The sequence below is a fragment of the Elgaria multicarinata genome, chromosome 5 (genome assembly GCF_023053635.1).
Source record: "Elgaria multicarinata webbii isolate HBS135686 ecotype San Diego chromosome 5, rElgMul1.1.pri, whole genome shotgun sequence".
NCBI lineage: Eukaryota > Metazoa > Chordata > Lepidosauria > Squamata > Anguidae > Elgaria > Elgaria multicarinata.
Genome location: NC_086175.1, coordinates 74,662,778 through 74,687,046, shown reverse-complemented (window position 1 = coordinate 74,687,046; position 24,269 = coordinate 74,662,778). Strand labels below are relative to the sequence as shown.

General features: G+C 42.4%; 1 protein-coding gene across 1 annotated transcript in view; it reads left to right on the top strand.

The window, feature by feature from the left end:
• The first annotated feature begins 3,147 nt into the window (after positions 1–3,147).
• The window catches only part of IFNAR1 (interferon alpha and beta receptor subunit 1), a 37,607-nt gene continuing 16,485 nt past the window's right edge, over positions 3,148–24,269 (top strand). Inside the window, exons 1-4 of the mRNA XM_063126685.1 lie at positions 3,148–3,336; positions 13,991–14,114; positions 17,949–18,142; positions 20,934–21,088. Coding sequence (XP_062982755.1) covers positions 3,273–3,336; positions 13,991–14,114; positions 17,949–18,142; positions 20,934–21,088 — 537 coding nt within the window. The 5' untranslated portion in view covers positions 3,148–3,272. The remainder of the gene's footprint in view (positions 3,337–13,990; positions 14,115–17,948; positions 18,143–20,933; positions 21,089–24,269) is intronic.

The following is a 24,269-nucleotide window of genomic DNA, read 5'->3' as shown; positions in this document are numbered from 1 at the left end:
GTTCAGTCTTGACCCCCTCCCCTGCCGCCCCCACAAACAAAAAGACGTAAGCTGTCTTTTCTTGGATCGGCAAGCCCCAGGCAATTAGGCATGTTGTATAGAAGGTCATTAGGAATCCAGAGAACTAAATAAATAACAAGGTAACTGGTACCAATAGGGAAAATATGAAGTGAGTTCACAGTGCACTTTAGGTAATCGTTATCAAAATGTGATTGTCAAAACAGTTTGGATAATATCCAAAGTGAGAATGCTGAAGTACCAGGCACTCATCACTAGAGATGAAAAGAAATGTGAGATGTGAAAAATGGAGACTGTATTCAAACTATTATTCAGGGTCAGAGTGAACTTAAGTTTTCGCTTATCAATGAATGAGCAAATTTGCGGGGGCTTGTGTGTAAGTATAAACATTAAATCTGATATATAGATGTCTAGATTTGGATGCAAATTGTACTTCCATGTGAAATTTAAGCTGCCTTCGTGCACAAACTGCCTGAAGGAGCTGTATGGCCACATCATTGGTCCCGCTCCCAAAGTCGGGCAGCTTCCCCCAGCCTCACCTTCAGGGTCCATACATTAGGCATGGACATCTGGAGGCTTTCTACACAAGGTGAAATCCCAATCATGTAGGGTTCCAGCTCACATGGAAAGCCTGCTCTTGTAGACTTTTCCTGTGTATGCCCACTCCTAGTATGTCAGGGGTGAAGCCAGAGGAAGCCACATGAAATCAGAGCCAGGGAAAGCACTGCAATCTGTTTTTACGTGTGATCCCCTTTTAATGTGTATAATGCATGTAGGGGGTTCTTGGTAATGCCGAATTTGCCTCTGCTAAGCCTTTTGGCAATATATTACTTGTGGTAAACTATTAAACTCACTGGGACCCACTTATAAATAAACCTGCATATGCTTGGGTTGCACTTTACTAAAGGCTTCATAATTTAAATTTGTGTTGTAATACACAAGTTATTATTATTATTATTTATTTATATAGCACCATCAATGTGGTGACCACAAATAAAACACACACACTTATCCTTAACAGAAAACCACAAATTACTAAAACAGAGTTAAGGAAAACAACATATATGGTGGAATCAGCAATTACAACTTAATTAATATGCCACCAAATATGTGTACAAACAAATTATTACATAAAAAGAACTGAAAATGGATCACAAGCAGGCCAGCTCTTGCAAGAAGAAAGAACAAGTTAACACACACCAAAGTGATCAGCAAAGGAAGAATGGCACGTGCTCTGATCACCTATCATTACAAAATCACTTTCCTTAGAAACCTCACACAAGATCAATGTATAATATTTTTTGTCTGTGTTGATTGGGTCAATTTGCCTACGAGTCTTTAACTCCAATTGGAGTGGAATAAGATATTACCCCTCCCAAATCTCTTAGGTGCACTTGTGTCCATAGGGGCAGAGTGAATCACAATGCTACGAAGGCAAATTAAAAAGCAGATTCAAGGTCAAACAAGTAAGAATTTTTGGCTCCCCCTTTAGCCAAGGCTGCTTCAGCATGTCAATTATGTGTGACTGGTGAATTTGGTGAGTTGGACTAGCACAAAAATTGGCACTACTGCTTATTCTGTTCTGTACGACCTCTGGGAGATGAGGAATTAATAAAAACATAACGTTGGAAAGGTTTCAGTTGTTAAATGTTGTTCTTAACATGCTCTACTGTTTGGGCCCGCTCTCTTCTTTACACCGTCTCTTAGAAAAAGAAGTCCCACACAAAAACATAACGCCAGATTGCAGCAAAGGCAGATCTACTAAATTGGTCCCCTCCATTCTTCAGAGCAGTGCTCCACTTAAAATAGGCCTGCGTTGTACTTCCGCACAGGCCTGGGGTGGGGATGCGGGGAGGGAAAATTGAGCTTCTATAGAAGACAGGAAACGGGAGGGGGGTATCTTACGCTAACTCTTTCCCTTAAGGCACATTCCTATGCCTATTCAGGGAGAAATAAGTCCGACAACTCCCAGCATTTCTCAGACGGCAGCTGGCTGAAGAATACTGGGAGTTGTAGGATTATTTTCTGTCTAAACATGCATAGCATTGAGTCCTTAGATTTTTTTGAAAAGGCAGACTATTCAGTTCATTGTCAGCAAACTGGTCTGTCGCCTTGCAGGACACCAGTAACAGCTGCACATAAACAATAGAAAAATCCGAGCATTCTCGGTATCCCCAGCCCTTCCCCGCATTCAGAAAGAGAGCAAGAGCGGCAAAGACAGGGAATTATGCCTGTTCTGAGATCTTTTTTATGTCGGTATTTTTAAAATGTTTTTAATCCAAAAACAACAAAAACCGTTGATCTGCAAATACAAATATCCTCGACCGTTATTATCCACATGTTGCGGGGTTGGGAGGCTGCGGCTGGGTTGTTTCTGACAATCTTGCAGTGTAGTCCGATGTGTTTTATTCCCATGTTGCATGCGGGGAGGGGGGCTTGCATGAAGTCCACGTTTTTTGTTCCCGTGTTGCGGGGTGGGTGGGGGGAAAGGCTGAGAGAGTAACAGACAATAAACCGGGATGTGTTCAGTCGCTCTTAAGCCCTTAGGAACACCTCCTATACCGTGGCTTCCCTTCCCCTCTGCAGCCACTCCCTTTCTGTCGGTAGCTGTTTTCGAATTCCCTATCTCATATACCAGTCACACTTCCGGTCACAGCAAAGGTCGTCGTAGTTAAATCGTTGCTCCCGTAAGCCACCGCTCAGTCGAATGCACTGAAGGCTGGTGGCTCCGATGTCAGTGGGGCTGTGAATCTGCTCTGGGTTTCAGTCAGAACCACTCGGAACTCTCAAGGAGCTATTCAAAGTGCTGAACCCCATCCCCAAACTGGGTTCAGCACTTTGGATAGCGCCATTAGAATTCTGGCTGGTTCTGATTAAAACCCACAGCGGATTCACATCCCCAGTCCAATGCAGACGACTTGCCCTCTCTTGACCCGCATGCAAACGCGGTGCTTTTTTAACCTCACTCGCAATATTAAAATAAAATAAAATAATGGAGATCCCAAAATACTCAGAAAAAAATGGCGCGCGACTCTGCACTTTCTATCTCTATGGAGGGGCGGGGAAAAGGATGTCTGGCGCATGCCCTGCGCGGAGGCACATGTAAGGGTAATGGGGCCGAGGCGCTGCTGTTCTAGCGGCATCTTTGTTATCGCAAACCTCGCGGAAATGTGGTAACGCTGCGGTGGAGATAGCAGCAGCACCGGCGTATTGCGGCGGCTGCTGTCAGCGCTTGGACTTTTCCCGGGCTGGACATGAAAGTGGCCCGTGCGTTGCTCGTAGCCGCAGCCGCGCTGGGAGCGGCGCGTCCCTGTACAGGTAAGCTGGGCGGTGCGCGCGCTCTCCTTCCCCATTCAGCCCGTCTTTCCTTAGTGCTGAGAAGAGGCGCAGGAGCTTAGTCCAGTTATCTGAGGGCGGCCAAAGCATAGGGTGGGCACCCTCTGTGTGCGGCTGCTAACCTGGAGGCCGCCGGATAGCCTCAGGTGAATACCTGCGACAAGTGAAGCCATATAATTTATTACATTTATTATATCCCAACTTTCTTCCATGATGGAACTCAAGGTGGCTACATGTGATTCCCAGGTGGTCTCCCCTCCATGCACTGACCAGACCCAGATCTGCTTAGTTTCAGCAAGGTGGCTGCTTCCTGTGTCTTTAGATTATGCCCTGGGATATAAAGAAGGAAAGGTTGCCGCAGAGGATCACAGCACTTTCGCTATCACACCAAATGACGGGCTATCGGGAATAGCAAGAAGACAGTGGAGGCTGGTGGCTCCGATTTTGGTGATGCTGCGAATCCGCTTTGGTTTCAGCCAAAGCCATCCAAGCTGCTGAGCCTATTTGGGGACTACGGTTCAGCTCTTTAGATAGATCCTTTGGAGTTCTGACTGAAACTCAGAGTGGACTCACAGCTCCACCGAAATCGGAGCCACCAACCTCCCCTGAAAGAAGGGCTTCCAGAAAAGAGGACATAATTTCATATTGGAGAAACTGATTACTGGTGTATGTTAATAAGCCAGGGCTTCCAGGAATTGGGCTCCCTTCCCTTCCTGCCCTCTATCATTGCTGATTTTTATTTATTTAAAATGATGACTTTGGTGTGTTGAGATAGGTGTGTACTAAGTAGTTCTATGTGTAAGTAAGGAGATCAGTTTCATGCAAAATAGATATATGTGCAAGTTATAGTGAACAAAAATGGGTGCTTAATAGTGGGGAAACTATAGGGTGGGTTTAGGCACCCCCTAAACTGTTTCCCCACCTTTGGTATAGTTAGTGATATTTTTCCTTCTATCACTAACACAATATGTGAAGACTTGTAAGTGGTAGTAGATATGAGCTATATAGTAAGCTGAAAGCACTTCAGGTCAGGAGTAATGAGCTTTCTTTAATCAAGTCATTCATTTTTTGTACATCTTGGTATAGTCTCTTGAAAAATTAATATTATTGTATATTATTTATATAATTAGCAACTTGTAGAACAGGTTTTTTTTACATTTAGAAGCCATATAGCTTTTAAATGGTACAATTTTTTTGTCAGTCCTTGAGGTTTTGGCATGTATATAGCACCAGGATGTCTAGCTCTCTTACAATCATCACAGAAAAGTTAAAATTTCCTTTTGGCACTGTTGATGCCTTCTCCCATGTGCAGAACTTCTTTCCTCCTTGTACTTGACTTTTTGACTTGACTTGTGACTAAGGAGTGATGAAGCTGTTGCCATTCTTCTTAAGGAAACTTCTGCACACACTTCTCCATTTCCATACGTAATACAAAACAACTTGCTTTTGTGCAAATGGTGCACTTCGGAGCAGTATTACAGGGACCTGGCAAACATAGTTTTATATGGAAGTAAAATACATGAACTTTACCATTTACACGTTATGGTTTTTTGCATATGGCTCCCCTGCTCATAAAATCTAATGCCTGAATTGGATCATAATGGCTGTAGGTCCATTTTGTTCGTTAGGGACATCACATGCAGTTCATGGAGAGAAGGCATGATTGGTTATCATTGGGTGTTCAGAAGCCAAGACAGTGGCTATTGTTTGCTATATTTGACAAATATAAATGTGGTCATGAACTGCTTGTTGCTGCTAATCCCAAATCTTGGTATAAAAGAAAGTACTAACTTCCACAAACTGATGCCAGCAGAATTTATTTTTCTGGGCTGTACAACACTTGATAAATCTCTGATCTAGATACCTTCCTATCTATTCACGTAATAGTAGGATGCAGTTTCCATTATCTTCTACCCACCTATTATTTATTTTAAAATAGGGTTGAATGAAACAGAGAACTAAAATGCTCTTTACAGTGTAGTCAATGGAAAGTTGCCTTAGTTTCCATATGTACCATTTCTCTTGACTTAAAATTGAGACTGATTCAGCCAAAACGGATGTTTCAAGTGTATTGGGCACCACAGCATCTTGCTGGGGGAGGGGGGGGAAGCACCCACCTATCCTAGGAGGTATTACTTGTATTTTGTTTTAGAAGTATTTTTATTATTTGTGGATGCTCATGTACTTTTAAATTATATTCCTGTGACATGTTGACTAACTAATGGACAGTGAAAGTGGATTCTAAGAATTGGAACACTGTCTTGCTTTGTTTTTTGCACAGATGAAAACGTGTTTAGAGGCCCTTTCTCCTCTTCCTACCTTTACTGTATTTTACCAAGGGAACCAGCCCTTCATATTGTGCTCCCAGAATGTTAGCTCCCGCTGAAAAATCTCTGTTCTATGAAGACAGAGTTGTCTGGTATTTCCATTATTTGCAAGCACATCTTCTTTCTTCTTTAGTTGTAATATGGGCAGTGCATTTTAGTTTTTTCTGTGCAATTCTTTTTGCTTACCCCTCTGTGACAACCTCACTGCACCTTTTACATCAGGTCCAAAGGCAAAATCTGGACTGCCTGGGGTCCCAATCTGGGCCTCCAGGGTCCCCCACCCCCTTTCCCCTGACCACCAATCATTTGGTCGTTGCCCAGCTTCTGCATGGCCTTTTCTCATTGCAAAAGTTTGAAACACTTCTCCTAAAGCTTTAATTACTGCTAGTAAGAGTTTTAAGCTAAAATATGATGGTATTTTGGCTCTGCCCCTTTGCCTTTGACCACTGCCCATTTTGCCTTCAGCCTTGCCCATCACTCAAATGAGGCCTTCAAGGACTTCTCCAAAATTTAATTTGGCCCTCGGGCTGGAAAAGTTTCAACATCCTGTTTTACATAATGAGAACATAAGAAAAGCCATGCTAGATCACACCAAAGGCCTGTCTAGTCCAGTGTTCTGTTCACACAGTGGCCAACCAGCTGCCCATGGGAAACCAACAAGAAAGATATTGATGCAATAGCACCCTTCTGCTTGTGTACTGGTGTACATAGGCACATTGCCCTTGATCCTGAAGATAGTATATAGCCATCAAGACTACTAGCCATTGGCCTTATCCTCTGTTAACTTATTTAATTCCCATTTTAAAACCATCTTGCGATAGCAAATTCTATAGTTTAACTTTGTTTCTTGTAACTGAATGCTATGGTGGGGTTTAGTACATCGGACTGTAAGCTACACCCTAGTGTTGTAGATTCATTTCTATGTCGTTTTTCCACAGTGAACTGTACCCAAAACTTCACATTTGAAAACATAATTTGTTACAAAACATAACAAGGCAAAACAAGACAAAGTCAGCAATTCAAAACATAGTATAACTCAATATAAAATCAACCGTTTGAAACATAGTAGAAAACCAATATTACAAGACCAGCCTTCTTCAACCTGGCATCCTCCAAATATGTTTGACTACACCTCTCATCATCCCCAGTCAGCATGCCCAGTGGAGTTGTAGTTAAAGAGCTTTGGAGGTCACCAGCTCGGGGAAGGCTGATCTTGGCTTAATACATAAGTACAAAGCAAAATCAACGATAACAAGATAAACAAAAGAAACCTAACCCAAACGTTACCGCTAATGCTAGTCTTCCTGAATTCCAAAGGCCACTGCAGCCTGATTGTGGATGAGGGGGCTGACCTGGTATGCATCACTGAGACCTGGGTGGGTGAACTGGGAGGGGTTGCTCTCACCCAGCTCTGCCCTCCTGGGTACTCGGTGCAGCACCAGCACAGACTCGAGGGCCGGGGAGGGGGGGTTGCCGTGGTCTATAGGAATACAATCTCCCTCTCTAGGCTTCCTGTTCAGTCGAGTGCTGATCTCGAGTGTCTGTACTGTGTGTTGGGTACTCGAGACAGATTAGGGATTCTGCTGGTGTACCGTCCACCCCGCTGCCCCACAGTCTCCCTGCCTGAGCTGACGGAGGTTGTCTCAGACCTGGTGTTGAGAACCCCCAGGATGGTGGTTCTGGGGGATCTCAACTTCCATGCTGAGGCTGCTGTCTCTGGAGTGGCTCAGGACTTCATGGCTGCCATGACAACCATGGGGCTGTCTCAACATGTCATCGGCCCAACACACGCAAAGGGACACACGCTTGATCTGGTTTTCTCGACTGGGCAGGAGGATGGTGATCTGGAAGTGGGGGAACTAACATCTACCCCCTTGTCATGGTCAGATCACTTCCTACTGAGGTTTAGACTCTCGGCGGCCTTTCCCCTCTGCAAGGGTGGGGGGCCTATTAAAATGGTCCGCCCCCGGAGGCTAATGGACTCTGATGGATTCCAGAGGGCTCTGGGGGATTTTCCTGCTGGTATGGCCGGTGCTCCTGTCGAAGCCCAGGTCGCTCTGTGGAATGCAGAGATGACTCGGACGGTTGACACGATCGCGCCCAAGCGTCCTCTCCCTCTGAGCAGAGCCCGGTCAGCTTCTTGGTATACACCTGAGCTGAGGGCAATGAAGCAAGAGGGGAGACGGCTAGAACGCAGGTGGAGGAAGACTCGTGCTGGGTCTGATCGAACACGGGTTAGAGCTCACTATCTAGCCTACTCTGTGGCGGTGAGGGTGGCAAAGAGGCAGTTCCTTTCCACCAGCATTGCGTCTTCTCAGTGTCGTCCGGCGGAGCTTTTCCGGGTGGTTCGCGGCCTGTTACACTCTGGGCCAGGGCGAGAGATGGTGGAACCCTCGGTAGCACGCTGTGACAAATTTGCACGGCACTTTGAAGATAAAGTCGCTCAGATTCGTCATGAATTGGACACCACACTTAATGCAGCTCCACTAGTAGAGGTGTTCAGAGCGCCGTCCGGTTCAGTTTTATTGGATGAGTTTCAGTTAGTGAGGCCCGAGGATGTGGACAAGGTGCTTGGCCAAGTCCGGTCGACCACCTGTGTGCTTGACCCTTGCCCCTCATGGCTCATTACATCAAATAAGGAGGGGATCGCCGGCTGGGTCCAGGAGGTTGTAAATGCCTCCTTGAGAGAGGGAGTGGTGCCGGCCTCTTTAAAAGAGGCGGTAATTAGACCACTCCTGAAGAAGCCTAATCTGGACCCGGAAGATGTTAACAACTACAGGCCGGTGGCAAATATCCCTTTCCTGGGCAAGGTGCTTGAGCGGGTGGTTGCAGGACAACTCCAGGCACTCTTGAATGAAACGGATTATCTAGATCCATTTCAATCGGGCTTCAGGCCTGGTTTTGGAACGGAAACTGCCTTGGTCGCCCTGTGGGATGACCTCTGTCGGGAGAGAGACAGGGGGAGTGCGACCCTGTTGGTTCTCCTGGACCTCTCAGCGGCCTTCGATACCATCGACCATGGTATCCTTCTGGATAGGTTGTCTGAGCTGGGAGTTGGAGGTACTGCGTTGCAGTGGTTCCGCTCCTACTTGGATGGCCGATTCCAGAAGGTGGTGCTGGGGGATTATTGCTCTGTGCCGTGGCACCTAAGCCATGGGGTTCCACAGGGCTCTATCTTATCCCCTATGCTGTTTAACATATACATGAAGCCGCTGGGGGAGGTTATCCGGAGATGTGGACTGAGGTGTCATCAATATGCGGATGATACCCAGCTCTACCTTTCCTTTTCATCAAACCCAGGTGAGGCAGTGGCTGTTCTGAACCAGTGCCTGGGCACGGTAATGGACTGGATGAGGGCTAATAAACTGAAACTCAATCCAGACAAGACGGAGGTACTGTTAGCGGGTGGTTCTTCTGTCCGGCGAGGTGATGTTTGCCCTGTCCTGGACGGGGTTGCACTCCCCCTAAAGGATCGGGTCCGTAGTTTGGGGGTGCTCTTGGATCCAGAACTGTCACTTGAGGCACAGGTGAACTCAGTGGCAAAGAGCACCTTTTATCAGCTCAGGCTGATATACCAGCTGCGCCCTTATCTGGACAGAGATAGCTTAGCTACAGTTATCCATGCTCTGATAACCTCTCGTTTGGATTACTGCAATGCGTTATACGTGGGGCTGCCTTTGAAAACGGTCCGGAAACTTCAACTGGTGCAAAACAGGGCAGCAAGGTTATTAACAGGGACTGGCCGGCGAGATCACATTACGCCAGTCCTTTTACAACTTCATTGGCTGCCAGTCCAGGTCCGGGCCCAATTCAAAGTGCTGGTATTAACATTTAAAGCCCTAAACGGTTTGGGGCCAGGTTATCTGAAGGAACGCCTCCTCCCATATGTACCTGCCCGGACCTTAAGATCATCTACAGGAGCCCTTCTCCGTGAGCCCCTGCCAAAGGAAGTGAGGCAGGTGGCTACTAGGAGGAGGGCTTTCTCCGCTGTGGCACCCCGGTTGTGGAACGAGCTCCCCAGAGAGGTCCGCCTGGCGCCTACACTGTACTCCTTTCGTCGCCAGCTGAAGACCTTTTTATTCACTCAGTATTTTAACACTTAATTTTAACTTAAATTTAAATTTTACTGTTTTAACTCTGTATTTTAATCCTATATCAACTTTGCTGTGTGGTTTTATCCTGGTTGCGCTTTTTATACTGTATTTCGTAATTGTGTTTTAACCTGTTGGGTGTTTTACTGTGGTTTTAATTTTTGTGAACCGCCCAGAGAGCTTCGGCTATTGGGCGGTATAAAAATGTAATAAATAAATAAATAAATAAATAATAAATAAATAAATAGCTTAAATCTTTGGGAAGGGGCCTTCTCACCAGAGAGTTAATAGCTAGTTCCCTCCACTCTCTTCCAATGGGGGCTAGCAGCAATGAGATAAATGCTGGGTAGAGCCAGATATCTGAGCTAGTAGTATTGGTCTTGCAAGTGTTATTAGAGCAAGTATTTGGAAGAGCTGTTCATTTTAAAGATGCTAAATGGTGATAGCAAATTGTTCCCAATGCTTAATTTCACAGAGTAAATCTTGAGAATGTAACAGCAGGCATCTCTGAAGCAAAGACTATGCTTGTAACTCAAGGGGAATATTTTGGCAGCTCAGAAATACTGGAATCAATCAACATTTTTACACCTGGGTAAACAGGGCTGAAGCTTTCTCATGCTGATACCAGGGCATCAAAGCAGCCACTTAAAGTACTGAAGGAGCCTATCACTGTCACACCAGACATTTGCAGCTGGTAATTTTTTGTTTCAATTAGAAATTGGTTTGCCCAAGGATCTTGTTTCCTGTTTAGTCTTCAATCAGTTTAATGTGGTTATTTCTTAGGTGTTCAGAGCTGTTAGTGGCAATATCTGTAGTGACAAAAAGTAAGAACTTCAAATTACTGTTTGGCAGGGTGGAATTTCCCTCCTGCTCAGATACATTTAGGGGTGTCACTTTAAAAAAAAATTTTTTTTTTGTCTTCCTCTGTAGCATAGCCTTCTTTGTAGTTATTGAGTGACTTACCCCTTCCACTGCTGAATAAAGTGAGCACTTTTGGAGTGAGAAATCTTTTTAAAACTTTGTGGTATAATATACCAGCCATGGTTACTCACAGCTGGTCAAGAACTCACTGCTCCTGGAGATTCACGTTTTTTGCTGGGGATCCAAGTCAATCCTTTTTTGGAGGACTTAAAAGTCTTTTTGAAATTTGAGGAATAAGCTCAACAAATCCACCTCTTTCCCCAACCATAAGCAACGTTAAGCTGTTGTGATTTTCTGACTCTGACAAAGCAGTTGTGAAACAGGTAGAAAAAACCAGACGCCTGTGGATTAATCATTCGGTTATCACTCTGTTATTGTAAACCATTTGATTTTGGTTATTGTTAACAATTTGTTCAGTTTCGTTAACTACTTATGTTTGATTATTGTAAAATAATTTGTGGCTTATACAATAAATTATATAAAATGTTTGTTACTTATGATAAATTTATATAAAATGTTTGTTTACCACCCCAGTTGCTTTGATATCATTTAATGTTTTAGCAGTTGTGTGCTGATTAGCATTATTCTATTTTGTCAATTCCAACCTCTACCTTTGTATTGTTGTACTCATCATATTTAACAGATGTGTATGTAATGTGTGAAAGTGGTGCCTTCATTTCAAGCTAGATTTATGGTGCAATCCTATACACTGCAAAGGCCAACTTTAGCTTGGAAACAAGCTAAATTTGGTCATTATAGCATTCTGTAGTGGTCTGCGACAAATTTTCAGTGGCAAATTGATTATTTTTGCTGCTGCTGCTGCCATAAATTTCAGGAGCTAATGAATGGGGCCACGCCAGAGTGCAGTGAAATCTGCATGCTGCCCATCTCTGCATTAAAGGGTTGAAGCGTTTTTAAAGTTACTTGAAGTCTTGGTTTGTGTGTGTGTGTTTTGAGTTGGTAAAAGAAACACCTGTTTCCCTGGACAAGAGTTTTTATTTTAAAATGCCTGTAGCAGATGTGAAAGTGGTTAGTAGAGATTGTGTATTAGCTTGTTTAGGTGTGTGTGTAATAACAGAAAGCTAATTCTTACTGATGTTGATTAGCCTGACCTTGAGTTTGTTTATTCAGCAGTAAGTCCCACTAAACTCAGTGGAACATTCTCACAAGTCAGTGTGTGACTTGCAGCATTACATTGCAGCATTAAAGGAGCTGTCATCAAACTTTAATTGCTAAAACCCTCTAAAACTTTGGAATGCTTCCCCCTCAAGACTTAGAGTAAAGGGCATAACAAACATATGAATTGATGTATTAAGAGGACATCACTCTTTTTTTTTAAGTGTGTTTTCCAACTAGAAAAGTGGTTTATGCCAAATCAGTTCAAAGTCTAATCAAACTTTGACTTTACAAGCATATACTGAAAATACAATACAGAACACTGAAAGAAGCTACAGAAATCTTCACTTCCTTTTATGATCTGTCTGTTTCTGCATTTTATGTCAGTTTCCTGTTGCTCTCACATCAAATGCTTAAGGGGTCAAATGTAAAGTGCTTGCAAATGTGTATTTTAGAACCCTGATGCCATTATTTTTTTCTGTCTGCAGCTTGCACATCTCTGTGTCTAAACCATTCAGTTTTCTAATTGTATTTCCCCACCTCACCCCATTTTCTTTGCTTAAATGTGAAGTACTTTGACTTTATTCCTTTTACAACTTCGCTCTAATTTATTTCTTCGAATGCTTTTTATTCTTCTGTATAGACTGTTTCCTGTTATCATTCTACTGTATTTCACTCCTCCCATAGAAATTGGTATGCAATTCATGGCCTAGTTTGCACATAGTGCAAACCCATATTTAACCCATGGTTTGTTGCCCTACTCCAGGTTTGGCAAATGTTCAAACAAACTGTTACTTGTTTTCTCAATCCCTGGGTTATTTGTTTCCTTCCTCCGTCGTCCAGTCCCTTCCAGGTATCTGAAACACTATTCCAGATCCCTTTATGCCTCTGTAGAACTGACATGTAGAGCTGGTTCACACGTAATGCCAATTCATGGATTAAATAACCCATAAATTGGGGGGGGGATGCAGGAGCAAGCAAGTGTGTGACTCCTGCCTGCTCACCTCTTCAGCTTTGATTCTGCTTTCTGAAACAACCCAGGAACCCCATTCCTGGTTGTTGGTTGTGACATCCAAACCCTACACCCAAGGTTTTAGCCCAACAACAAACCATGGTCTCCAGTGTGGCAATTATGCTGGAAAAAGCTTCTTGTTGGTGCCAATGGAAGGTGTATTTCAAGCCCAATTGCTGTGGGGGAAGCATGACGCAGAAGTCCCATGGACTGGAGGTTCCCTGTCCCTGGCATTAATAGTGTCATCCTAAAGGCCTTTTAAAATGTGTCTCCCATATCATACCCATTTTCTCTTACTCTAGTTTCTACCCTCCTTTTATACGTCATGCTTTACATCACTCTAATGCTCCTTGTTTCCTGCAGTGATGAGGTGGGGGCAGACATTTCTGTACAGTGCATGAGAATTGTGAATGAGACTTTTGTTTTACATGGTATCAGGGAAAGTTCAGGCATTGGCCTGCTTTCCTGTTCTATTACCAAAAACCTTGAACTTTTCATCAAATGCCTCAAACTGCTGAGATGTTAAGGAAAATGGTTATAGCATTCAGTGACAGTACAGAGTAATGGGAGGAGGGGAGTAAAGGGCTATATTACAATAATTTCAACCCATCTTTGAAAAGACCCTCCCCCTCCAAAAGCATCTTACAATAATAAAACTATAGCATAAAAACCATCTCCCAATATTTCCCCAGAAGGCCCTCTGAAATTAAAGTGTACTGCCTGTCAGAACTCTCAGAAGGGAAGGCATAACCATGCACACACCGTTTTGCTTCTTATCTGAGCTTCTCTGGTGGCTAAAACTTGGCCTAGCTCCATAGCGCTGGCTCTGCATCTAAAAAGCTGATGATACAGAAATTGATCTTTGTGTATGACCTTTTCAGTTTGGGCTGGAGCTCTGATGGCTGCTTTTCATGTTGCATTTGGAAAACCGAGGCATGCTTGCGCAACTTCTCATTTTGCTTAATAGAATTATAAAATAGTAGAGTTGAAAGGGGCCTGTAAGGTCATTTAGTCCAACTCCCTGCTCATTGCAGGAATCTACCGTAAAGCATACCTGACAGATGGCTGGTTGACCTTTCTGGACCTGTAAAATTATAGACAGTAATGGACCCTGTCTATGGTAGAGGACATTTCAAGCCTAACATTATTCTTCTCCAAAATATCCATAGGTTTAATATGTATGCCAGAACCACAGAATGTTACCATCGAGGTTGTTAACACAAACATTACTCTGAAATGGAACTGGAATAATCCATGTGGCCTTAATGTAACCTTTTCCGCTGAGAAACAGGGGTGAGTTTCCAATTTATTATGATTTCTAACAAACTTTTTTTTTTACAAGTTTAGTAAGCTGCCTTTTATGGAAAACCCTCCCAAGGCATCCTACAGCAAAACTTAAAACTATAAAAAAAGAATAAAAGAATAATAAGGACAGTGATAAAAATGATGATGATAAAACCAAAATTAAAATCATAGCATTGTAATTCAGTTATAGGCCAAGGTAAACAAATGAGTTTTTAAGGGCCCGCTTGAAGTCTCGTAGTGCTGGAGCCTGGCAGACATCAATTGGAATAGAGTTCCACAAGTGGGGAGGCCACTAAAAGAAAGGCCTGTCAGCCTAATTGTTTCCCTACCCCTTCTAACTGAATGTTGGCCAGAGTCTTACATGTTAGTTTTAGTGTTTTTAATAAATCCTTTGGCCCCTAAAGTGTGTCGTTACTTCCTTGGGGTTCTGGCTTCTGACAGTGTTCTGAATTCGGCCTACCTGGCAGGGAGGGTAAGTGGACCTCTCTCTTCCTTTACAATAAGTAATATAGTAACAGTAACAAAATGTATTTGACTACCTGGTAATATGGATCAAAACTAAAATGAACTTTACACAAAGATCATTAATGCAATTCAGTTATTTATTATGGTCGCAGACCAGCAAAATCAATATAAAATATACAAAGGATAGTGACATAAAAACAAAATACAGCTTTGTGAAGTTCCTTCTCTCAGGAGGATTGCAGCGTTATTTTTCTAATTTGCATTGAGGTCATAAGAAACTTAGAGACCCTTTCAGTAATATGAATTGTTGCAAAAATAGCTTGTTCCCTGGTGTACCAAATCCAATACAGCACACAAGGAGGAGAGGAGATGAAGTATGGGTCAACAATGTTTATTCTGCAGAATAAGAGACACAAGGAGCTAATTGCTGCAAAGCATGTGCCTACCTCGCAAGGGAGGTAGCTAGGTTTTATACACTATCTTCTCTGGTGCTGCATACGTAGGCACCATCTAACAGGAAATTTCTAGCTGAAAAGAGAATACATGGCATGTTCTTTTGGCAAGCATCAACACAAAGAGAGAGGTACTCACTGTTCCTTAAGAGAACATTAACTTGATTTTTGGTTATCTAGGAATGCTCCGGCCCAGATATTCCAACTTTGCAACTTTTCGTTAGCTACTACCATAGTTTAGCAACCCTTTCGCTGATACAAGAGGACACATCCCTTAAATTAATACCAAAGTTTATTTATTTAAGGATTTTTATGCCGCCATTCAGCCAAAAAAGGCTCTCATGGCGGCTTACAAAAGTATTTCTTGACAGTCCCTGCCCACAGGCTTACAATCTAAAAGACATGACACAAAAGGAAAGGGGATTGGGAGGGAGGAGGAGGAGGAGGAGGGGGGAAAGGAAAGCAAATTCAGGCACTACAATCTTAGTTGCAAAGTTCAGCAGTTACATCCAGAAAAGGCTGTTAATAATGGAAAGATTAAATTCTTTCTGCATTCCTCATACATGTTACAATGCAAAACGACATGTTCGACAGATTCTGTTGCTCCAGCGCCACAGGGACATATCCGTGTTCATTAACTGGGATTTTACTAAATCGTCCTTCTAGTAGTGCTGATGGCAACACATTAAAGCGAGCAACCCATTTCTAGAAAGTGATAACTGTACAGCATCATCAGCATACAAAAGTAAAGGTATCTTGGTGTTGAACAATTTGGGAGCGTGGGAATCAACATTACAAAGGTAAGAAGCCAGATCATTTAAAAATAAATTAAAAAGAAAAGGGCCCAAAATACAGCCCTGTCTTACACCTCTTATAACCGGGATTGAGTTGGAAACTTGTCCCTGCTGTCCACATCTGAGTTGATTAGAGGTCTGATTATACAGACATCTAATGAGAAACTGTAGGCCCTTGTCCATAGAACTTTTGTGTAATTCCCTTGAGACTTAAGATCAATAAAGGCAGTAAAAAGCTTTCCTCCAGGAAATGAGGTATATTTCTCTGCCGGGTGAGCTAACACACAACAATGGTCTAAGGTTGAGCGGCTAGCTTTAAACCCAATCTGTTCCTCACCTATTATAGTATTATCCTCCATCCAATTTAGAAGCTTACATTTTAAATACCTGGCATAAAGTTTTCCAATAACTGAGAGAAGGCTGATAGGACGATAATTTGCTGGATTGGTCCTGTCACCTCTTTTAAAAATAGGAACTATAATCGCTTTACTCCAGATATCTGGGATCTTTTCAGAGTTATTAATAAAAGTAAATAGAGCTGCTAATGGGGGAGCCTACCATTCTGGATTAGATTTTAAAAGATCAGGGGGTATAGAATCTGGGCCTGGAGCTTTGCCAGATTTAAGTTCAGTAATCAAACTGACAATTTCACAATGAGTAACAGATTGCCACTCTGGGACATCAGGGGACAATTGGAAACTAAACGCTAAGAAATTATTTGGATCCTGAAGAATTGCAGAAAAGTATCTTTCCCACTCACAATTGGAGATACAACAAGCAGGATGTTCTTGTCACTCTGACTAAGTCCCTGTGACAATTCGCCAGAATACTTTGCTAGCCTTCTTTTGTGTAGCATATAGTAGTTGATTCAATTTTTCTCTCTCTTTAGCTTTTTTCTTTCAAATAATAAATGCTTTGTATTCTTGTTTCAATTTATAATACACTTCAGGAAGACATTTATCACCTCTATTACAGTATATAGAATAAACCTGGCTAATCTGTTTCTTAAGCAACATACACTCATGGTCGAACCAGGTCTTGTTCCTATAGTTTTTAGCACCAGCCAGAGAGCTATCTGTCCCTAGATTCCTTTGGATATCAGAAATAAGCACGTCATCATGATACAGCTTCTCTTCACCAGTAGAGGCTAAAATATTTTGATATGATTGAAGACAGGCAGAGGATTCTATAAAAGAGATGAACTTACCCTCCGTCCTGTTAGTCCATTTAATCGTTCTCACACAAGAAGACAGAAGAGTCCAGAAATGGAAGTCCAGTAGGCAAATAAATCTTTGAGGGTGGTTCAGTTAATGTCACTAAAGGATAGTGATCACAATCTGTATAATCATCGACATAAAAAGCTTGAACTGCCCTTCTAAATGACTGAGTAACAAGGACATAGACGACAACCCTAACAAAGAACTGAAGGTAAACTCACCCATTGTATCACCTGGAGTACTTCCACTCAAGATAATTTTATTATGTCGGCATGCAAGAAGAGCTAAGCATGTGCCAGCAAAATTTGTAGCATCTTTAGAGTGTCTGTTATATGGAGACTGCCCTATTGTGTGATCAATTCCTTTAAGATGTCGAGGTTCTGCTAATATATCATTGGGGCCAATTTGGGCATTGAAGTCACCAGCCATAAAGACCTGTGCTGATGGAAACTTTGCCTCAGTGTAATATACTGTTCTAGCTCTTCCCACTGGGCTTTCTTGCCAGAATAGCATGTAATGAGAGGGACATAGATGTTAAACAATAAGACTTGAAGGCAGCTACTCTTACTTAGGGTTGCCATAGCAACAGTTCCACAACTGGGGAGTGCAACCACCTCCACATTAAGGAATGTAGAAACCAAACAAAGCAATCCTGCTTTGGTTCTACCTCTACTTGAAGATTTAGTTGCTGCCAGTGAGGTAGCAATATACCCATTGAACATTATCTGTTCACAAGCCCAGGTCTCCTGCAGCAGAACACTATTGAAGGATTGGAGATCTGTCCCTAATCTTCCCCTTCCAACCTGCTATGTTCCAAGAAAGGCATTTGAACATGTGAATCATTAATGCTTATTAGTCCACACTGTTTGAAAACATGTTTACTTTTTCTTTCAGAATATTAGACGATGAAGAGATACTTAATGAAAGCTGGTCAGTTATTTCTGGGTGTCAGAATGTGACAACCACAGAATGCGACCTTTCGTCGGCAATGCTAATTTATGATCAGGATTATAATGTGAGCATAAGAGCATACACAACGACGGATCACTCTCCCGCTGCCTTGTTAACATTTTGTCCTCTTGTGAATGGTATGAATATATGCCTTGCTTATCCATATTGTGTTTTATGCAGCTATTGAAGATGGGGCTGATAACCTGTTTTAAATGTCTCATCCATATCTGCCCCCTCCCCCCAATGAAACAGCACTTAGGGATGGGTGAGATTTTGATTGGGAGGGAATAGATCAACCCCCACCCCCACTTCCATGATCTAATTGGCATTCCCTCTCACCACTCCTCATGCAAATTGCTTTTCATTAAAGAAAACCTTGGGACATGCAGTCACAGAGCTCCCATATAATGTGTAGTTTGGCCCTCATAGCCTGACTAGAGAGATTGCAGAGTAATGCTTGAATTGATTAATCATACAAATTAAAGTTTGCAGATGTAATTCTAAACTCATCAAGTAGGATAAGTAATATAAGGATGATTTCATTAGCTGAATACACTAGTATATACCACTGGAATCTAGGTTGAAAATTGGTCCTTTGAGCCATTAGTCTTAGACCAAGAAAAGTATGCTAAAACCAAGTAGAAGTTTAGGATTGATTGTTATCATCCCTAGATAAGTTTTAGATGGCTCTTATCACTCACAGGAATACTTAGTTGTGTAAGAAATGTGATATGTCAGCTGGGATTTTATGGTTAGTAGTTGATGGATATGTTATGAAGAGGACTTGACTTTTTTTTCCTCCTCAAGAATTTCTCATGAGTTGGTTGTTATGTTGTTGTTTAAGTTTGTGTTGCTTCCCATTGCAAAAAGTAGCCTTGAAGAGACTTACAGAAATCCATCATATAACAGAAAAACAAAACAAACTATGTATAAACCAAATAAAAATAAACACTATAAAACAAAATTGAAAAACAATACAATACGAAAACTGTTCATCCACAATAGAGAAAACCTTCTCCTCATAGCCTAGAATGAACACCACAGAAGCAGCCCACAACAGTTGGACCATACCTAATGTCCTATTCCTAGGAAAAGATGACAGTGTTGATGTAAAGTGAGCTCCATTGGGAAGAATGTTCCATAAATATGGGGTTATCACAAAAAGGGCAGTTCCTGAACTGCCACCACCACCACCACCACCACCCTTTCTAAATGTTGGCATTCAGTAAAGATTTGAAGCCAGAAGCTTGGAACTTGTTAACAGTGCCAGTATTCATGAAATAAGCCAGAGTGTACCTATTGCAAATACCAAGGGCTCACTTCCCAGATCACGGCCACGTGCACAAAACTTTCAGGAAACTGTCCTAGAGCGTCATCACACGGGGGGAAGTTGCATTTCCTTACTGTCGCTTCTCCGCCCCCACATTTGTCCCTCGTTGTTTCCAGTTCTGCCCAGAGGAGAAAGAGGAAGTTAACAAACACCACGTGGCCCATTCAGGGGCCATTTTAATCGTGCTGCTTTTCCTGCATACAGCAGGAAATGGCAGCACATTCTGTTTTTTTGAAAGGTCAGTTTAATTTTGTGACAGAAAAATGAGTGGGAGGTGTGTGGGAGGCGGACGTCGTCTAAAGGATGCACGCACATCCATAAGTGGGCAGTAGCAAGTGTGCGATAAAACACTCATCTGATGAACCTCCCAATCATTGCATTACTAAAAAAAACAAGACTTTTGAAAATGATCACTTTTTTCATGTTAACATATTTTCCTTTTTAAAAGCTGTCTCTCCTGTAGTTGTTAAATAAATTCTGTAGTAATCCTTAAGATTGTGGGGATCTCTAAAGGGATCTCTCCAAACTGGGAAAATGGGCATCTGAATGGCAAATGCAGTTCAATGTAAGCAAGTGTAAAGTGACACACATTGGGGCAAAAAATCCCAACTTCAAGTATAACCTGATGAGATCTGAGCTAGCAATGACCAGCCAAGAAAGAGATCTTGGGCTTGTGGTGGACAGCTCAATGAAAATGTCAACCCAGTGTGCAGCAGCTGTAAAAAAGAAGAAGAAGCAAACTTCATGATAGGCATAATTAGAAAAGGAACTGAGAATAAAACTGCCAACATCGTGCTGCCTTTATACAAATCTATGGTGTGACCACACTAGGAATATTGTGTACAGTTCTGGTCACCATACTTTAAAAAAGATATTGTAGCCCTGGAAAAAGTGCAGAAAAGGGCAATTAAAATAATCAAGGGGCTAGAGCATCACCCCTAAGCAGGAAGGTTACAACAGCTGGGATTGTTTAGTTTAGAAGAAAGGACGGTAAGGGGGTGGCATGATAGAGGTGTTCCAAATTATGCATGGCGTGGAGAATGTGGACAGGGAGACATTTTTCTCCCTTTCTGAAAACACTAGACACTGGAGTCATCCCATCAAGCTGATGGTGGGAAATTGAGGACAGATAAAAGGACGTACTTCACACAGCATATAGTTGGAATTCATTCACCCAGAGCATTTAAAGGTATAGCCACTACCTCCAGGCAAAGGTCTGGGAACCCTGTCTGATGCGTGGTTTGTCTCTACAGAGATTGTTTTAATAATTTAAAACAACAACAAAAGTTATTATTATTATTTATTTATTTATTACCCACCTCTCCAATCTGATCAAAGTGGGGAACAACAGTAAATATAAAAGACATAAAACTGAATTAAAACATAATATACATTGTTAAAACATCCTAAAATCATTTAAAAGACATCCTAAATAGATGGCCCAGTGAAATTTATTTGAGTGTTCATTATTTGCCTTATGGGGGAACTATACAGATATCTATCTTTGCAGGTTCAAGCTCTCTCTGCAGAAACATTAGCAATAGGAATGCTATTAATTACCAGTGTGCTTAAGTTCTGTTTGTTATCTTGGTCTACAGCCCAAGTTGGTCCTCCAGGAGTTAAGTTTGAATTCATATATGGAGATGTGAAAATCATCATTATATCTCCTGAAGCAAACCAGCCCAGAAAAATGTGGGAGACGGAAACTTTCACCTACAAGCTAACAATCTGGAAGAACTCATCCCAACCTCAGGTTCCTCATTTCTCTCTATGAGCTATTTAAGATTTGCTTTCTTTGCTGAAATATTTCATTAGGCACAAATCCTTTGTCATATATAACATGCTAAGTGCCCAATCTTATGGCATGCAGCATCACTGGTCAGAACTCCCTGAACTCAAATTATTCCGAGAATCCTATGCCCTGCCTGGCTCAAGCTGTCAAGGCAGGATGAGCGGTGGAGGTGATGGTAGCAAAAGGGAGTCCAGACTGGCCCCTTCCATCAGGTAGAAAAGAAGCCTTGGCTCAGTGAGGAGGGGCTGTGACTCAGTGGTAGAACACCTGCTTTACATGCAAAAGGTCCCTGGTTCAAACCCTGGCATTTCCAGGTAGAGCGCTCAAGATTCTTGTCTGAAACTGTAGATAGCTCTTGCGAGTCACTATTGATAATACTGCACTAGATAGACCATTGGACTGGCTCAGTATAAGGGAGCTTCCTATGTTCCAGTGCTTTCCTCTTCCCTCCCCATTCTTTTTTCCTTTTGCATTGTGTTTATCAGATTGTGAGTCTGCAGGCAAGTTCTTATGTTTTAGTGTATGTACAGTGCTTAGAACGTTTTAGATGTCATACGTATTCAGCATAAATTATCATCATGTTGAACAACTGGGCATGTTTAGTCTGGAGAAGAGAAGACTGAGGGGAGACATGATAGCACTCTTCAGATACTTGAAAGGTTGTCACACAGATGAGGGCCAGGATCTCTTCTCAATCCTCCCAGAGTGCAGGACACAGAATAATGGGCTCAAATTATAGGAAGCTAGATTCCAGCTGGACCTCAGGAAAAAAATCCTGACTGTTAGAGCAGTACAACAATAGAACCAATTAGCTAGGGAGGTTGTGGGCTCCCCCACACTAGAGGCATTCAGGAGGCAGCTGGATAACCATCTGCCAGGTATGCTTTAAGGTAGATTCCTGCAATGGCCATGTAGGCCCCTTCCAACTCTTCTATTCTATGATTCTATCATAATTTTAAAGAAAAAGAACAAGAGCAATAGACAATTGCCCGAGCTTTGTTGTTGGGTTAACTCTGGGTTGTTTAACCCATACATTTTTATTTATTTATTTTATTTAAAAAATTTCTTGGCCATCTTTCAGGGCAGAAGCCCTCACAAGGCATCTTACAACAATAAAATACATAAAAATGTTTTAAAACATTAAAAGCAATAAAAACATACACAATAAATAGCTGAGAGATTCCGGGTTCACATGTCATGAAATAACCCAGGAACAGGGCATTCCTAGGTTGTTAATTAAACCAGAAACAACTAGTGTTTGACTTTCATGTTCCTCTCATCCCTACAATTCCTGGGTTAAAATTGCTGCCATGACATACAAATGGGGTCACTGAGTAATTATCCAGGTTTTATTCAAATTTACTGCTTGCACTTTTAACAGCTAATTCAAAATTCAGACGTTCATAATATTTTCCTTCATACATCTGGGTAATTTATTATTACATAAAATAAGCTAAGATCTCACTCATCTCTACCTATAAAGCGGAAAGTATGTAAGTATGTGTTTGTCACATATGTCCCTAAATGATTACCCACTTCTACATATGGTACTGCCTTAATGCTGTTCACCCAGACAGGACTTTGTGTAAATGGATCAGAAAAAATCTAAAAACATGATTTTTTTTGGGGGGGGGGGGGTTAAGTATTTTTAAAGAATTTAATAAAAAACTAGGTTTATGCCTACAACTCCCAACATACCTTGGGTAAAACTCCCAACATGCCTTGGGTGGGAGGCCAAACTTACTGGCCTTTGGCTGCCATTGTGATTCCTAAGCTCAGTCTCAAGCAGTCAGCCCAATTCCACATAAAATGAAACAACCCACATAGATGGACTGCATCCATTTGTGGTGCCTTCTCCCACCTGCCATGTGTGGTTTTAAAATCTTAGATACTACAGTGTGTCTTTGAGTGGCCGAATCTGGAGATGTTCAAAGGCACCCCGTCCTGATATCGGTTTTCTCGGAAACTGAGGCAAACACACGTGCAGCCTTCACCCTTAAGAGGGAGGGAGGGAGGAAAGGGATGCACTCTGTGCATGTCCAGAAACAGGCTTGGTGAAGAGGGGCAAGTGCCCTTAACAGTCCCGGCCCTTCAGTACAGGCTCCTGATGGAGCACTTCATGGGTGAGAAGTGTGGGCTGAAGCAGTCCAAGCAGGACTTGGACGGAGGTGTGCGCATCCACTGACAGCCACTTACCTCCTTGGCAATGCTACTCCTGCATGCTCTGTCAAGGAGCAGCATCAGCAAGGAGAGGAGGAAAGCGCCTCTTAGAGGACATGGGCACCTGAGGGCTGCCAAAGGCATGCTGGGAGATGTAGTACTGGCATCACTATCTCTCAGTCTTAACTCACCCCCCACTTTTCTGATTTCTCACTAACTGTCTTTTTTCTCCTTCTAACTGACTTTCCCCAACTGCCACTAACTCCGCCCACCATTCAATTCTAGCTTCAGCTGTCAGTCATTCCTCCATTCACTCTTCTGTTTCAATAGTAAAGTCAAGCTTTTCCATAAAAATCATTAACTTTATTTAGTAATTCTTGCAACTGTCTTGGAATGTTGTGGTTTAGTTATAACAAGGGGAAAAAACCAACATAAAAAATCTCATCAAGTTAAAAGGCCTTGGAAAATATTTTTTTAAAAAATTCACTTCACATTTAAAAGCCATTAATGCAGTCACTAGGCAAGCCTGCCTGGGAAAAAGAAATCCATAAGCAGGGTGCCACAACTAAGATGTACTGCTCTCCAGTTGTCTTCCACCACACCTCAGACGGTGTTCAAAGATTTAACACATTATTCGGGATCTAGGCTTACAACTCCCAGCATGCCTTGGGTGGGATGGAAGATTTATCAGGCTTTGGGAGCCATCATCTGGAAGTGGCTCACTATCCTGGGCCTGAAGGGAGAACACCTGGGTTGGCTGCTTCAGTTACTAGGCACCATCGGGAGCAGAAGGGAAGAAGGTTGCAGCTCTGGGCAAAAGACAGTGGGGACAAGGAAAATCATGACAGCTTCAAGGTGGCCCTGGACAGGCGTTGAGGGTGAGAGAGAGAAAAGAAACTAATTTAATTCTTTTTAAAGTTATCTCACAGGCCTAGGACAGGCCTACCTTGCTGGGTTGTTGTGAGGCTAAGAGAGGGGGGGG